This window comes from Biomphalaria glabrata, chromosome 2, assembly GCF_947242115.1.
Source record: "Biomphalaria glabrata chromosome 2, xgBioGlab47.1, whole genome shotgun sequence".
NCBI lineage: Eukaryota > Metazoa > Mollusca > Gastropoda > Planorbidae > Biomphalaria > Biomphalaria glabrata.
Window position 1 is genome coordinate 13,266,163 of NC_074712.1, and position 18,800 is coordinate 13,284,962.

Consider the following 18,800-nt stretch of genomic DNA (forward strand, 5'->3'; position numbering starts at 1 on the left):
AACATACCATGTATATTTCTTAAGTACTCATATTACAATGCTGAACAGATATAAGATACAATAGTTTTCAAGTTTAGCTTTCAGCAAGCTATATTTCTAGATAGCTTAGTGAAGTGACACTAATGTAAAACATATTACAAGAGCTGAACAAGTTGAGCTTATAGAAGTCATTTCTTTCAATGAATATTAACAAAATTATTTGAAAATATTTAATTTTCTACATTTGTGTTATATTACATTGCTCAATAGATTCATGATCTACAACACAAGCAAACTATACGAATTGTAATAGACATAATGATCATATCCAAATAAGTCATTGAGGAAATTGTGACAAGGTTATTTTCATTCGTTTTCTTTTAAATAATCAATCGGGAATATTGTTTTCCTTAATGCCATGCTTCGCACATTCTGAGTATTTAGCAGAACACTTTGCTTATTTCTTAGTTAATTATTCCAGTAGTTTGTAGAACACCAATTCAGGCCCCGTGGAACACTAGCGTTTTGCGGTGCACAGTTTGGGAAATACTGGCCTAGGCTATTCATGGTCTCTTATAATAATAAGGCGTTGTCTTCAATTCCAAAGATTAATGCAGTAACTCATATGACCATGAAAATATAGTTGTGACCTGCAATATTTTGCCACATCTGAATTACCGGTATCTTGAAATGTGGAAAAAAGATTTCTGATTTTCTTTTCTAAACCTGACAAAAGTTTGGCAAACAATTTTAAGCACAATAAATAATATAAATAAATAAATCAATAAAAACATCAACTCCTGCATAATGAAGCTGATGTTGGCCTGTCACAATCTATTTGATCTATTTCTTGTCAAAGATCATTTCAATGAGTATTCCAGCTGATGCAGTGTGACCTAACTGTCATGAATTTTTTTTTTCTTTTTAGGAACAATTTTATTGACAAAAAAATGTAGGCTATATTTCATTTAAATGATTACATATTTCTGAAAAATTATAGTGATCCAACTGTGTACCCAATTAGCAAGTGATGTTTTTTTTCCCAAAGATTTACACAAACTGTAAAATTTTGGTAGGAAAATCTGTTTTAGAAATAAAGTTTATAAAAGTATGTGCATGTATACACACACATGAATGGTCTCCTTCTACCCATTCATGAAGACAGTGCAAGCTAAATAGTAGGGATTGTAGAGACAAAACTGTTTTCTTTGAATACAATGTACATGGTTAATAATCTTACTCTACTTATTGGGTTTGGTAGATCAGTACAAATGCCTGTTTTACATCAACATTGGTAACTTATTTTTTTTATTTATCAATAATTGCTAGGGCTAATTAAAAAAAAAACATGCTGAACTTAATAAATAAATCAACATAAGTAACAAGAGAATATGTACAATTAACATGGGAACATGCTGGCCAAGTGGTATAGTGCTTGGCTTCCAAATCAAGGAGTATCATAATGAATGCATCTAGCTCTAATGAAATGTCATAATTGTTGAAGAAGAAAATATAACTGTTGGGTGCCACCAAACATTTATTGCATAATGACTAAAGTGAGGTGCCCCCAAGAATGGGATAATTGTAGGCCATATTTATCATTGGTAACCAGGAACTAAAAGTATAGACCAACATCCGTACAGTGGTTATTAAACTAGGAATATGATTCAATGACAAAATAATGTAGTCTAATTCGTAAGACTATGGCTTATTTAACAAAAAGTTAATTCCCCTTTTTTACATTACTAAAATAGAAAAATAAAAAAAAGAGGGATGCTAAAACTCAATCACATCAGTGTTCTAGTGAAGCCACACCCAGGGAGGATTTACCTATAGGCAACACAAGCATTAGCTTAGGGTCCCCAAAGAAAAATTTAGCACTGACATATATAATTTCTGGACTTATAAGGGGTCCCATATCTCAAAAAGCTTAGGGCCTTTTCGTAATACGCAATCTTAATTTTAAATGCGTGAGCTAAGCAGAGCTACAGCATCGATTTAATTCAGAACCTAACAAAACATACATGCTTAGAGAATAAATATAATTCTACTATAAAACTGAGAAGACCATGACTTCAAGCATTATTGATAACAAGCCTTGGAAGAAGGGACTGAAATGCAGAGGATGCTGAAGATGCCTTTGATTTGACAAGGTCTATCAGTTTTTTCTGAAATATAAGATAAGATAATTTCTATTGAAAAGCAATGTTGTTATCACATACTTAAATAGTTTTAAGACAAACTTAAATAGTTTTATGGCAAATCAAATATGTTAGATGATCAACATAATTTGTTTTAGTTGCTCTGAGGAAGAGACGTCTTTTTGTTTTATTAATTGCCTTCCACCTTCATATCTCTAATATTTAAAGCCCTACTATTCACAAATCTGGTTTCACCAGCATCTTCATTATGACAGGTAAAATAGTCAGCTGCTTCTTTATTTTTTTGCACTGCACTAATGTACAGACCATTATTTAATTTTAAAGAATGGATTTGAGTTCATGACATAATCAACTAATGTGCTATGGAATGGCTAATTATGATCCTTGTAAAACATGCACTTTTTTTTCATGCTATTGAAAATCTATAATTTGACATGCTTCAAATATTCCTTCAGTTCTGTAGATTCCAAGCTTCCAGCAGGACAGCAGAGGGTGGCAGCAGGCGGGATTCAAACTCGGGACCATAGAAATGACAGTCCGGAGCACATACCACATGACCGGTCAACCAATTGTCACTAAACACTTTGTGTAACACAAATACTATTTGTGTGATTTGCAATACATTTGCTATTCATTGAAATTATTCAGTTTTAGGTAAAAAATGTATTTAAAAAAATGATTAAAACTAATAATAAAAAAATTTGCTATCATACCAATGTTTTGACATCTGCTTGTCCATTTTTCTGTGCTAAATTCCATAAGTTGACAGTCAATGTTGATACTGAGGGTTGACTAAAATCACAAGTTGTTAACAGCACTGAAAGTATCTCCATTACTAGAGAGCTCTGACGTTTGGCATTCTGAAATGATATTAGTATTGATTAGTTTAATACCAGTCTGACTTACAAATATTTACTAAGCCAACTAATACTATTGTGCAGAATTAGTGAATTAACAAAAAAATGATTTCTTCAAGTTTAATTCTGTAATTTGTATCATAAAAATTGCTAGAAAGAACTAATGATAAATGCAAACTTTCACTAAAATTGCAAAACATGAAGACTTATGTATGCTATAATACTCACATCTGGTGTTGCAATACTTTTAAGGTGAGACAAAATCTCTGAAATGAGTGTGTTTGCCATATTTTTCACCTCAGATAAATACTTGGGGTCATTGCCATACATGGAGTCATTGGAATCCACTGAAAGTATAACATGGAATTGAGTTAGCAAGAGAATTTTAAAAAATCACTTCTGATAAAAAATGTATTTATAAATTGTATCGGGGGATAAATTATAAAAGGTTTTAAAAAATGTGTAAAGCTATTATTTTACAATACTGAATTGCAAGGTTAATGAAAACTCCTAGCAGTGCTCAAAAAAGCAATTATGATATTGCAGATTACCACACCAAAAGTTAATCACAGTTATTTGCTCTTTGTTTATACTTGATTTTTAGATCCTGTTAATGTCTTATAAGCGGAGGTTCTCAAACATTTTCAGTACAGGGACCCCTGTACAAGCCATAAGATTTTAGCGGACCCCCAACACAGCCTGATTTGTCTGCCCGAATCACATATTTCTAAAGCTGCTGGCATAATCAGACTATCTGCTACCATGTATGCTTTTCTGCTCTCTACTATTCACAATTTAATAATATACAAGCTTTTTTTACAGTTGTCACATAGCTAAACAGTAGTGAGGGGCTAGTTGATTAGTATTCAAATTATCCTATCGGATTAAACTGGCTTTCAGCAAAGAAGTTATAATTGTATACAATTTTCATTTTTCTGTGGACCCATTATAGTCTTCTGGCAACCCTCCAGGGGTCCACAGTTTGAGAACCACTGTTTTAAGCAATAAAATACAGTAAGAAAGAGAAAGCAATATAAAGAAATGAGATGGCAATATAAAGGGACCAACAAAAAGTGTAAGAAATTGAAAAGAGAATGATTGGAAAGATTTTGAAATAAACAATGTCAAGGACGCATATTGAAAGATAGCTAAATAATACAAATTTCTTTATGCTACAAGTGAAAGAAATTAAAATTTGATTCATAAACCGAAAATTGCAAAAAACTTATTCTATGTTTGATTAAAATACACAGATAATTTTTACTTCCGTATTTGGTACACTGGATACATAAACAAAAGTTTTCAATTAATGGAAAATCTACACAATGTTATTTTCATTTGCTTTAAGAATAGATTTTTGTTTGCTATGCAATAACCCTACATTTTGTTTGTTAGCAGCCAATTATTATTTTATTATTGATGCTTTTAGAAATTCATTACAAACCCTTATCTATATGGTATGGATACTCCTCCTGATATGCAGCTGAAAGCATGGCTAGTACACGTGTGTACACAAGGATACGAGCATCACTGTTAGGTTCCCATGTGTAGTCTTGCAGCACATTCAGCAAACCTCGTAGTAGGTACATTACACCCATTTCAGGATTGTCCTGCGTGGAAGACGATTTGTTTTAATGATGTCAACTGTTAGATTTATGTGTCTTTCCTAAAGACAACAATTCTCAACTTGAAGGACAATATATGATATAAGGGGGAGGGGTTGCAAAGCCAGTCCTTTTGTTTTTTTTTTACATTTCTCATTCTGTCTAAGATCAGTCTTTAAGATGTATAATTAAATTTCTCCTCATGATCAGTAACTTGCTTAACATGAAGACAATCCTAAAACAATCAGACCCATTACATATGTACATGCACTAGATCAGCTACAAATGTCTAATAATATTAACTTGATCTAAATCTCATAATTACATTCTATCTTGGTAAGGACAAGTTGAAAAAAAATGGACCAAAGATAAAGATCTTTGACCTACAATACCAGAAAATTCCAATAAGTGGATGAGCTTTCAAAAACCATATGTTTCTTTCTCAACATAGGATACTGATACATTTTGTTTAGATTTATACCAACTGATGTTAAATTATACTCACAGGTGTAACCAGAAGAGTGGCAACAAAACTGTACAGGTACTCCAGCAAGTAAGGTTCTGATGACTTTGACTTGGCATCTCCATCCAATGTTTTGGGCATTTCTGGGATCAGTGAAATTGAGGCTTTGAAGAAGGCATCACCTGGCAGGAAATGTTTGTCATTTCAAAACTATTATTACACAAAAAAAAATCACACACTCTGTAATGCAAATAATTATCTAGATTTACTTGTCAAACAAAAGCTTATTAAAAATATCAGTAATCCCAACAGAAAAGAGCACAACAGGGTAGACAAATATCTTATGGGTGACCTCTTGACCATTGCAAAAAAGAATATTCAAGTGGTATGTCCAGTATTGGAACAAAAAAAAAGAGGCGGGCAAAAAAACAATGTGGAGACAATATCAATGAGCCTCTAAGAATGGCAGAAAACACAAATAAAGGGAACTGGTTAACCAAAATCCAGGTGGTGCCCATTACTACAGGGCAGGAGAAATTAACTCTTTTAGAAGCACTACACTTAAAATAGAACTTGTTGGTCTCAATTTCATTTTTATCCATCATATCCAAGCCCTATGCTCTTCAGCCCATGGTTAGTTTCTTAATGCTATTTCTTTTAACAAATCTGGATTTTAAGCGGTTCTAGGTCTGCTTCTACATTTTCTTTTCCTACTCTAATGAGCCTTTAAGCCCTTAGAGGACTAGCTGTACTAATACCTTGTGAATAGCATTGGTTATTTAAGCTCTTAGAAGACTAGCTGTACTAATACCTTGTGAATAGCATTGGTTATTTAAGCCCTTAGAGGACTAGCTGTACTAATACCTTGTGAATAGCATTGGTTAAGTAAAGCCACTTGTCCAGAGAGGAGATAGAGCTGAAGCTGGGAGTAGATAGACTGTAAAGATGGAATGGTGATAAAACAGTAAGCAGCACATGCCTAGAGAGTAGAGAAAAAAAAAGCCAATAATGTTACTGAAAAAAAAAAAAGGAAACACAAACAAAATGTGTAAAATGTATAATTAAATGTCTGTTAAACAAAAATTTGATATTTACAGAATTTCAAATTTAAGTCACCAAACTGCTACATTTATCACATGTTAAAGTACAGTACAGAATTTTTAGTTAAAAACGCATATAAAAATCTCAATAATGCAAAGCATCTTAAATTTAAATGTGCTCCTTTCTCATGGCAATTTCTTGTATGCTTGCAAATCATAGACTCTAACTGCAGAAGTAGTGAGGAGAATCCAAGCCATGGATTTGCGATGATACAGAATTAGGATTCTAGGCCTCACCTGCAAAGACCACATAAAAAAGGAGGAAACACAAAACAGGATCACAATTGCAATTGGGCCCCATGATGAAATTATAAATATCGGGAAGAAATGCAGCTACCATAAAGTCAAATCACATGATCCAAAAGGTTGGTAAAAAACTTTCTGAAGAGAGTAGTATTAGCGAAAAGAAGAAAAGGCAGACAAAAAAAGTGATGGGAAGAGAATATCAAAGGATGGATGGGCCTGTCATTGAAAGTGATTCTAATCCTGGCAAACGACAGAATGGAAACGAGATCATTGACATTGTGCTCTGTGCCCCAACAGACTTAAAGACTTAGGGACAGGTGAAGGTGATCTTAAATTTTCCTTTTAAGTTTAAGTAAGAAATATGTTGAAATAGTCACAATATAAACATTTTTCTATTTCTTATAAGTTCAAATATATTCCCATTGTTTACAGTAAAATAAAAAAACACAACATGCCAATGCTTATTTATAGATGGTGGTAGTGTTTTACAAAAGAAAAAAAAAACAAAACATTTTAATAAAATCTTTTCAATAAAACAAGAAATCATTTTGGTATGAGTCAAAATAAATATAGAAAAATATATTCCTTGTTCTAGAGGCAGTAAGAGGGATGTAACCTATGAATACATCAAATGATGTTTTAAATAGCTTTTTTGATGAGCTCATTTGGAAGATAAAATCTATATTTTCAAACAAAATCAATGACTTTCATGTAATAGATCAATGTTGAATGAAATGGTTTAGATAACCTATGACCTGGCTCAAGATGGAGGGAGAATATGTGCATGAGGGAAAGGAAAAACAGACTGAAAATGTAATAACGACTAAAAGTTCAAATCCTGTGATAGTTTTTGAAGGTTGACCAATGTAATGTTGCATTATATTCTTGTTTGTTATTGCATATTGGCAACATTTCAAGCCACTAATATAAATAGCTACCAATCACTTTAAAAAAACAGCTTTATTATATTAGGCAGAAAAGGATTGTAAACCCTTTTTTTTCAACTTGAAAGCCTAACATTTTATAATTTTACAGTACGACATGTTTAAAGTAAAAGAATGATTATATGGAGCTCCATAAAAATATGAGATTAGATATTTGCTTACTCTGACAAAAGCAGCTGTTTTACTAGTATGACTTCCACGAACAATTCTTCGAGTCTCTACAGCAAGATTGTTCACAGACTGCACAAAATAAACAAGGTAATAAAATATTTGGACATTAATAAGTCACATAGCACTACTACTTTTTAAAAGATCCATTTTGGCTGATTTATACAACGAATAAACTTAAAGAGTTAATTTTCTTATAAGAACTAAACATACATATAGACTGACATATTTGGTTTTATTTCCCTTACATGAATTAAAGTGATTAGAACTGAGTCCAGATTGCTGAAATAAGCCCGAGACTCAACATAGAAACTCAGCTGCTGTTCAAAATCTCTTCCAAATTGGACCAATCGAATAAATCCACACAGTAGCTGACCAATCTGTCTCTTTTCATCCTCAAGTGTCAGGGCACTGAACAGAAAAAAAAAAAAAAAACCCAGAACAAAAGTATGACTCACATTATTAGTTAAATTTTTATTTTATGTGTACTGTTTTTGAAAATGTCGTAAAATATTTTTTTTTCTTTTAACTCATGTTATTGAATAAAATTGTAACATTTGAAAAAGCATACCTGAATTAAACTGATAACAATGTTCATTAACAATAAGTAAAATAACATTACCAAGGTAGGCTAATTATGAGCCACTTACTCTACTGAGTCATGCATTATTTTTCCTAAGAACATCATGGCATTGATGACTACTGGATCACTCACTGATGTTGTTTGATGTCTAGAAAAGAAAAATGAGATTTGACTTCAATACAATGTTTAGAAATGTTTCATATAAAATACAAATTTCCAGCTATAAAAATTTTTAGGATTTCCTTTTTTTTTAAAAATATTTCCCAAAATTCAACACACACACAAATTATGAGCAGAACTGCAAAAAAAAGTGGATTTTTATGTCTGAAATTAGTGAAAATTCTCTATATTTGTACAGATGCTCCATTTGAAGCCACTTGAAATCCTTTTAAAACATAAATTTCTACAGGGCATTTAAAGATTTTTTTAAAGATAATCTTTATCTGCTGCTATTAATTAACATGGATAACATTTTATTTTTCACACTATTACCATAAAATCCATAATTAAACATCCAAGTATTCTAGGATTTAAACCTTGTTTCTGCTACCTTGCACATTACAACACTGCCATTAAAAGCTGATGTCAAGACAAAAATGAGAAATAGTATCCAGTTCTCATAATAAAGATATACATAAGTGGCTAGCTGTCAAAGTTTACTTAAATGAGACTAACTTAAGAAAACTTAACAAAGTTATAAAATTATAAACATCAGACTAAGTTTTAGACACTGACCAACAAGAGATTCAGTCTTTCTTGATTCAGTGGGTGATAGTGCAGGGTCATTCTTTTCCAACACCCACCAAATCAAGAAAAAGACATTATTCTGTCAATTAATGACCATTAATGAATCTATTAAATAGTTGAAAATGTTTACATCTAATGCAGCAGTGTTAGCAAATATTACTCACTTGTTAAAAGATTCAAAAATGTTTTTACAAACTTCCACTTTCACAGCCTCTTTTTGAAACATGTCAACAAAGGTCATGAACTTGTCCTGATCAGAAACAAACATTTTTCTTTTAGGAACTCATGATATAGAGACTATACACATTTGCGGTTCAAACAACAGTTAAGTAAAGCAATGAGTGTCTAAGCCTGTTCTGAAGTTTGGGCTTACAAGAAAAAAAAAGCAAAAGCAAGAGAAATCAAGTCCATGAACAAGTACCTTGACAATTTACAAGAGAGAAATATGGCTCATATATATCATAAACCAGATTATTAAGTCCTACGCATAACCATGAGCTAACCTAGTCATTCATGTTAATTAAAGTCTAAAACTCTGCAAAGTCAGTTATTTTCCAAGCTGATGCACCATACCCATTCGATGGTCCAATGGCACTGGGAAAGGAAGAGTACTAATATGAATTTGATGGCTTATTTTTATAACTTACGAGAGAGAAGAGCAGAGAGAAATCATGTTGATGGGCTAGTATCTTTATAACCACAGACTGAAGCTGGGGATAGAAGTCTTCATACGCTCGATCTGGTGTCATGTGTTTGATGATGTCTCCCAGGAATGTATTGATCTCACGTTTCTTTGAGAAAAAAAATCTGTTATTAACATCCGCCATCTTGAAAAAATGACATGAGTAGCAAAACATTTTTTGTTTAATTTGAATTAACATCCGGTACTACTGGTACTGTAAAATTAAGACGAACTTACCCCACAATGTTTAACAACAAATTCAATCCAGATTTCAGCACAACCAATATATTCCTGCAATTACATGTTTCATGAATTAAACTTTGCAAACCAAAACACAACACAAACTTAAACAAAAATGTAATTAAATCTCTTACTGATGGATTCTTCTGTTTTACTACAGCTTTCCAAACTTCATTCAAAACTGGCAGCCGCTGGTCCTCTGGTGTTTCTGCTACAACTAAGCACAAGCCAAGTGTTCTGTGTAACAAGTACTGAAAGAAACATAGGCCAATTAATAAACAGCCCACAAAAACCTTTGAAGAGATATAAATGCTACTGTCTAAACCATTTTTTTTTTTCCAAAAAAAAATGAGCAATACTTTTGGTAAGCCAGTTCCTTCACAGTCTCTGATCATTTCAGTGAATACCAAAGCTCTGTTGGCAATGTACTGAGGCTGGAAGGCAGACATGATTGAGTTGATCATCAGAGCACTGGAATAGAAATGCACTATAAAAGAACAAATACCCTTCAAGTGAACAAAGGTGTTTCAGAGCTCCGCAAGTAAGTATGTAAGTAAAAACAAAACTTTACTCTATTGAAAGCAAAACTGAACTCACTTGTTACATTGTTCTTTGCAGCGTTCCAGTGTCTCATTCAGGAGAGTTTCTGAAGCATTGTGTGCTAGGCACTGTAAGATCCAGTCCAGAGCAGGAGAAAAGAGTGTCAAGTAGCGAGGCATGTCAAGCTTCTGGACTGCCAAAATATTCTGAACACTTTCTCCTTGCACCTGCACAGTACACACAATGGTTATTAGCTTTGGGAAATGTATTAAATCAAAGTTTTATTTTGCATCATCTTTCTTATTAATGGAACTTTCGGTCACTTTTTTTTTACTGTCTTGAAAGAGTCAAAGAAAAAAAAACAAACCTGGGGGAATGTAGTGATGAAATCTTCAAAACATCGAGGAATATGATCTTTGAATTTTGGAGCAATGATCATTCCAACCTTAAGAAAAGCAAGTCTTAAAAATTTTTTAATTTGAAATAAATGCTTTAATTTTACTACATAAATTTGAGAAAAAAAAAACAAAAACAACAAACACACCTTTTAAAATGTGTTATTCAATGCAATAACATTTCAATGATTTTCTTAATATTAAAAAATTAAATCTAATTTTTTTAAAGATGGTCATTTTCTCATTTCAAGTATCTGTTTATAAATCACTTGGTTATAATTGATACCTTGAAAAAATAAATATAAACAGCATGACTCACCCTGCACAAATAGCATCTTGCATATACAGCAACAAGAGGATCCCCAATGCCTCTCACCATTAGAGATAGCCTTCGTAAAGCATCAGAGTACTCACTAGGTTGTTAGATTAAAAAAAAATATGTTTTCTTGCATTACAGAAAACTTCAAACAAATTCAATAATTTGTTGTTCTAACAAACAGTCCATAAAAGCAAAACATTTGTTACTTTGTGTTCAGGAAATTGTATGACTTGAGGAGGGCAGCCTCTACATAAAGTCTTGGGATTAGTTCTCTGATAGAAGCAATTTTGAAGAACCAATTTCTACAAGTTTCTTTGGCTGCCTCAGGAACTTCATCAGATGTAAAATTAGCTGAAAGGATATAAAACTATGACTTTATACAAAGTCAATGATTAGCATATTAATTACTTTAAGTTCTAACTATTTTTATTTTACTTTGTTTTTAATGCAATGTAATTACAACGAATAGCATTGTTATTCTTAATGTAACACTAAATCTTTGTAAACTAACCAGAAAGTTTTAGTGATCTTCCAGGCAATGAAGACTGTGCTTTGTCCAACAAACGATCATACACCAAACGCCCTGAGAAATGTCAAATTAACAACAAACTTTAAATGGAGAATTGAACAACTGATCATAAACCAAATGCTCTGATAAATATAATTTAAAAACAAACTTTAAAAGAAGCTATAAAGAAAGACATTACTCTATATGCCAATAGCACATGAAGCTAAAAAGAAGTTAAAGACAGACATTACTCTATGTGCAAATAGCCCAATGAAGCTATAAAGAAATTAAAGACAGACATTACTCTATGTGCAAATAGCCAAATGAAGCTATAAAGAAGTTAAAGACAGACATTACTCTATGTGCAAATAGCCCAATGAAGCTATAAAGAAGTTAAAGACAGACATTACTCTATGTGCAAATAGCCCAATGAAGATATAAAGAAGTTAAAGATGGACATTACTCTATATGCCAATAGCACATAAAGCTATAAAGAAATTAAGAAAATGAGAGACACAATTTTGTATATTCTACATTACAGATCAATTAAAAGCATTTTTTGTTTCATATACTTTGGCATACAGTAAGAAATAAGCTACAAACTTTACTATTCAATGATAAATACATATTACATATATAAAGGCAACACAAAAGACTTGAGAAGAGAAGGTAGTGAATTAAATATAACAAAAATAAGGGACTGCGTCGACCAGGGCATGAACCAATGACCCCAAATACGGCAACACCACCTAGCAGTAAAGCATTACTAAGCAATGCTAACCTCTAGACCAGTGTTTCCCCAAAATGTGTTATAGGGTTCTGCAAAGCCTGAATTTGTTCCACCAATGACTGGAGTAATTAGCTAGTAGGCCACCAGGTGAATTAATCTCTCTAAAAAAATAAGTAAAGTGTTTGGTTAAGGAAAACGTTTGGGAAACACTGCTCTAGTCCATAGAGATATACAAAATAAAATCTTTCTGATCCAAGGCTTCTTTCATGCATGCAATTACTACCCCTTATTTTCATCATATTTAAAACACTAGCTTCTCTCATTAAAAATGTGTTCCCTAGTACTGTATTTATATATGTAATATGTATGCATCATTTACTGTTTCAGCACTTAGCTTCACATTTGCGTAAACTTTATCAATCACTTTATGGGCAGTCATCCCATTTATTAAATAAAAAGCATTTAGTTGTTTTTTTCTGTGGTGCCATATTCAAAGTATCAATAATTGTTTATTTCATAAAACAAAAAGACAAAATAACCTATTTACTAATGTATCAAAACTAAACTAAATAAGATATTGATTTTACCAAAAGTATCCAGAATATCTGTGATGAGCACAAACTTGCTGGGGTAAAACGGAATCACTGATATATCAGCCAGTAATTTGGAACACTGAAAGACATTTGAAATAAAAAGCTTGAATTTAAGCAACACAGATTTTTTTTTATCAAGGAAAACAAAAAAGGTTATGAAAAAACTTTCTGCATTGGCTGTCATATAACTTTAAGCTCAAAGAAGGCTTACATGTTCAAATGAAAGTTGAAAACATTTCAATTGAATTTTGGAAAACTTTTTTCAAAGGTAAAGTTGATTTCATCATAGTATTTATAACTGCTTTATATTATTGATTGTGTGAAAATATTTAGCAGCTAAGAACTTTTATGATAATTACATTACCAACTATCTCATAACTTTAAAACAAAAATAGTCAATTGTATATTGTCAAGAGTGGGGGTGTGTAAGATGTGAGATTGTGTGTGTGTTTTGTTTATTTTGTGGTTGGTGTGTGAATTGTTTTTATCACGAGATTTTCAAGGGGGGACAATTAGGTTTCTAGCGGTCAGTCTAGCAGTTGGAGAGCTGACCTGGTCTGAGTAGGGTGCTTGTGATGTATTTATCAGTTTTATACCTAGCGTAAGGAGATGTCATAACTCTATTCATTGTTATGTATGAGAACTGACTATTTGTGAGTATATTATGTATGGCATTGATAGCCTTTTGTTCAATTAATCTAGTCTAAGCGCCCTGTAGTATGTCCGTTGGGCACGTTTTAGTATCTCAGTTATTAATGACTATGCATTCAATTATTATGTGTGTACTTGCTGTTGACTGTAAATAAATACTAATTTTATACTCCTTCGTTGAGTGATACTTTTGTAATATTTACACATGTTAAGGTCTGCATGTGAGAATCATACCCTAGATTATCGAGCCATATGTATGTAGTAAAGAACTCACCCCGAGTTCCCTTACAGTTGGGGGCTCTTGTGAAAGAAAACCAGGACCTCTCGTCGCAGAAATGTTATAAGTAGAGCAGTTATAAATTGTTATTGATGTACTTAAACTTACAAATATTGTTCTACATGTTATATTGTTGTTAATTTGACACTCATTCTATTTTAAAACATTTTTCCTCATGTGTTATGCCCCTTGATTTGGCCTGAGAAACGGCGATGGTTTGAAGTACCAGTACAGAGAGGACAGAGACAGCCCGAAGTTGCATCACGAGGACAGGTTGGATCACGTGCAGGGAGTGGAAGTTAAGTGATTTGTTTTACCTCTCGTGTAGCTGAACCCTCTACTTTCTAGCCTCTATTATAATTTGTTTCAATTTGACTATCATATATATTCCTGCTTTTTTTTTTTCTTTGCTGTCATACTAACCTCTCAATTTAAGGCTTCAGTTATTTCATTCTGATTTTATCGTTACCAATTTAAAAAGCAAGAGTCTTTAAATCAAAGTATTCTAACTTCCTATTTGAATCTAATAATCTGATCATTATTTCAATTTGTATTTTTCTGTCTTGATCATTTACTTGCCTAATCTATTGTATAACTAAAAATATTCTGCAAAATTAGGATTGATTTTATTTTCTTATTGTATGCCAACTTATTTGTTTGAATTTTGTTATTATTACCTGTATTGCAATCTTCAAAGCCTTCACCCTATGATCACTGTCCCAGGCTGTTTTAAGAGCTTCATTCAGTTCCTCAATTCTTTTGACATAATCCTGCTGACTAAGATTTAACATTTCTTTAACAGAGCCCTGAAATACATAATCAACATTCGTTAAAAATTGAGTAGAGAAATAATAAATAATTGATGTTGTTACATCTAGTCTGTGTATACACTAGTTCAGCAGATGAAACTGTTCTCCAGAAAGCTCACCTCTTCAAAGTCATCCAGTTGTTCCAATCTATTTTTTACTTTATCACTAACAGTGCCAGCTGACTGTGTCTGAGTTTTGATCACCACTAAATTGGAAAAGAAAACACAGCACAAAAATTGTTATAATGAAATATTTTAATTGTATAAATCATTTTCAGTAAGAACCTTAGCAAATGTCAGAATAAAACCCAAAGAAAAATAATAAACCAACATTTCTCCTCTCCATGCCCTTAAAATAAAGAGTTTTTTAAAGTGAAATTGCTTTTATCTCAAAAAATGTAGCAAAGGGTAATTAGAAATGAGGTGACCAATAATAGAGGATGTGACAAAGAATAAAAAAGTTAAATTGGAAGATATTATCATCTAGGGAGATAAGGATCATGTGTCATTGTACTGGCGTATGACTGTCATTAAAGGGACCATTGGATGCATAAGTAATTCTTGCACTTAACCAATGATGAAGTTTGGACTATTAATCCTTGTTGTGGCTAATTAACTTAATGCCCCCGCTGACAGAAAGGTGAAGCAGCACTAAATGTTTTTATTGGAGGTTTTGTTATACAAAAGAATTACATCAATTATTTTTAATAATAATAATAATAATAACAATAATAATCTTTATTATCCGTAAGGAAATTTGTCTTACAATTTGTGCATTACACCAAACAAAAAACATTATAACTATAAGAAACCAAAGTGTACATTCACACCAGACTCATAATTTACATGTGACAAAGTTTATACCAGATTGTTCTTATTTAATGATTTGATTGCCAGGGGAACAAAAGAGTGTTTGTGCCTGTTTGTCTTTGCTATCGGTGTCTTGTATCTCTTTTGTGATGGTAAAATCACAAAATCCTGACACAAAGGGTGATTCTTTATTTCGAGGATCTTGTTAGCTTTTTTATAGATGTTTCTCTCAAACAACTGCCCAAATGGGGTTTGTTTTTTGCCAATGATTTCGCCAGCAGCATTTAGGATTCTATTAAGTTTATTTTTATTTTTAATGCTCAGATTGCCATACCAGGCAGTGATATTGAAACTTAAAATATTGCAGATGTGAGCGTGATAAAACATAACCAAGGCCTTTACGCTAACATTAAACGAGGACAGTTTTCTTAGTAATCGTAATCGTTAAAGTGTAACGCTAATAAGAAATGAAAATGTGATTTAACAAAGGTAAAATACTTATTGCAATGTATTCAAAGGGCTAAAACCAAAATATATCTTGACAACAAACTCCTTATTACCATTTTCTTGATCTGTGGCAGATAAGAAGCTAGTGGTTATGGACAACTTCTCTGACGTTGTGTAAACTGATAGGATACCAGCTTTTTTCAATGACCAGGGCTCAAATGTTTCCCCCAAATTATCACCACCATCAGTTTCATCTACACTTTGAGCCTGTTTACAAAATTAAATTTGGTTAAAGTTTTTGCGTTTTTACATTGTTACATATGTACACTTTACTGAAGACATAAAATGCATGCAAGGCATGACTTTCTAGTACACTGAAATAGGAGAACTAGGAATGCTTTCATTTTTGTAGCATCTAGCTTTATATCTGGTCTATGGACTTGAGAGATTAAATTACTTTTATAACTGGTATTGTTGCAGCACCTCTCTCAACTAAAAAAGTTTTGGATTTAATTTTATTTATTTATTATTTGTAAAAATACCAGTCACCATAGTTGTTTTGTTTAATAGGTTTCTGGCAGTACTTCAGAAATTTACTTACATACTAACCCAGTCCCACAATAGCAAGGGATGGTATTATACAGAGTGCAAGCTCAGGACCATCCTGGTGATACTACAAAGGGCATACCACAATCATTCCCTTTTTAACAACTTTGAATCCACACTGATCCCAGTAAAAAGTAAAGTTTTCCTTTCAGACATTGTGATCTATAGGGCAGATGATGTTAAGGTCATCTGTTTCTTTGGCCAATGATTAACAAGCAGGGTGTCATGTGGCCAGTACAATGACCAGCCACCTTTACTTTTTCACAACTAATGTCAAGTACATCAGAGTTGGTTGAGCTCAGGGGCGCCATAAAAATCCTGAAATTCAAAATCCTAGTCTTCACTGAGATTCAAACCAAGGACCCCAGGTCCAAAAGCCAATCGCATAACCACTCAGCCACCGCACCCCAGTACATTTTAAAAAAGACTTTTATTTGTTAGTACAAATGGGATTAGCAATTTCTAAAATAAGCTATAAACTTGAAGGATTCTATGGTAGATCACTAGAGCATTTAGCTGTCAAAGTATTCAATAAATATTTATACTTAGAATACTAATACATGAATTAGTTTAGGTAATGAGGATTAAGTAATGATGAAAGTATAAAAGTAGTTGACTTAGTTAACTGATAAGCTGACAACTCAAAACTCAATGCTGTTGCAAAGAATATGATTCATTTCATCAGCCTTACAGAGCATTGAAACTTAAACAAAATGGCTAACACAAATTGGAACAGTCCTTACCGTCTAAATGTATGTAGGATAAGACAAAACGTATGTTGAAATAGATAATAGATAAGTAATAAATATGCCAGCACAATATGAACAATCAAACAGCACCAACAAAAAAAAAATTAATTAAAAGAACAATATTACTTTTAGTCTATCTGATCTATTTGACTTTGCCGCAGGTGCAGAATCTCCTTTCATTATTCGTGAGAGGGGATCAAGCCCATCAAACTCTGCATTGATCCCAACACTAAGAGGATCAGAAGAAGATAGAGGGTCAATGACAGTGGACTTTGATGGTGCTGATGCTGAAGATTTACTTGCATCTTTTTTGTCTCCAATTTTCTTAACTTCTGTGACCTAAAACATTGAATAATTTAACAATCTATTAATTTTACAAATAGCACTTAAGGGAAAAACCTTGAAACATTAGCTAAAAATTGTCTTACTGGTCTAAGTTTGTTGCTTAATTCTGAGAAATCCTGCTGGCATAACATCAGTTTTAAATTAAGTAATGTCTTTATCTCTTGGGGCTGAGAAGGCTGATGTAAAGTATTGATTTAGGATGTTTGCTTTAATTTCATTCTCATTTACATTATGTGTTAAGTTATCATCTATTTTAATAGGGCTGTTGTTCCCATTTTCATTAATATAGTGTTAGACCTTAGATTTTATTGTTATCCTTAAAGATTACATTGTTTATGTGTTCACTCTGCAGCTAGCTATCTGATGAGTTTTTGCGTTAGGTCTTTAATTTTAAGATACTGTTTATGGACTATTTCTGTCTTAGTTTCTTGAAATTTTCTGAATAAGTTTTCTTTCTGTTTAGATATTTTATTTTTTTGTTTAAATTGTAGGTTATATTCCCAAAGTGCATTTTTTTACTTGGGTGTCACCCCCCTAATAGCAGTAATGGGTGTCACACTGTGCGGACCGCACCCTCCCTAGTGACGCAAATGAGTTTGAGTAAGTTAAACTGTTATTAGTGTCACTTACTTTACTCAGTTACTGTTTTAGTTTTAGTACTCCTGTTCTGTTAAAGTTACCAATGAATATTGAATATTAGTATTATGTCTGGACTCTTATGACTCTAGAATCTAATATTTGATCTAGTCATTCTAGTCTACTTCTTACTTAACAGACTTAACTGTCTTAACTTACCGTAATTGCTTTGAGAGGATGTGATGTAGCTGCTACTGAGGTCACTTCAAAACTTTTGATTTCAGCTGCATAGTTGCGAGTCCTTGGAACCCTATTTAAAAAAAAAAAATAATTAATGAAAAGAATAAATTTTAAAGATTGTTGTAAGTTATTTGTAAAGTAAATATTACCATTCGTAGGTGGCCATTTTGGTAGTCACATGACTGATAAGTAGGAGGAAAAAAAGGAGGGGGGGCGCAGAAATTTCTTACAATAAAAAGGTATGTTTAACTAAAGGTTCATATTTATAAAAGACCAAGGAAAATGAGACAATTTTTACAACTTTAGTCTCCTTTCATTTTTTTTTTTACAAATGTAGATCTATGTCAAAAGCTTTCATAAGCAGTTCTAAGACCTGATAAGTGCTTAACATCTTGATTTTATTTTATATTGGGATTTATTTAGATATTTTC

The 18,800-nt window shown here is 32.4% G+C and overlaps 1 protein-coding gene across 1 annotated transcript; it reads right to left on the reverse strand.

The window, feature by feature from the left end:
* Positions 1-186: 186 nt before the first annotated feature.
* LOC106062592 (VPS35 endosomal protein-sorting factor-like) lies at positions 187-18,667 on the reverse strand. The gene is made up of 26 exons (XM_056019172.1): positions 18,519-18,667; positions 18,349-18,439; positions 17,335-17,547; positions 15,967-16,120; positions 14,717-14,802; positions 14,466-14,594; positions 12,855-12,939; positions 11,541-11,612; positions 11,236-11,380; positions 11,030-11,123; positions 10,683-10,760; positions 10,373-10,542; positions 10,135-10,246; positions 9,910-10,026; positions 9,773-9,826; positions 9,501-9,644; positions 9,018-9,103; positions 8,174-8,254; positions 7,772-7,934; positions 7,518-7,595; positions 5,930-6,044; positions 5,108-5,247; positions 4,443-4,608; positions 3,227-3,345; positions 2,855-3,001; positions 187-2,147 (listed from the first exon to the last, which is right to left on the reverse strand). Exons 1-26 carry the CDS (start codon positions 18,533-18,535, stop codon positions 2,055-2,057), a joined length of 2,949 nt encoding a protein of 982 aa, XP_055875147.1. The 5' UTR covers positions 18,536-18,667; the 3' UTR covers positions 187-2,054.
* Between the last annotated feature and the right edge of the window lie 133 nt (positions 18,668-18,800).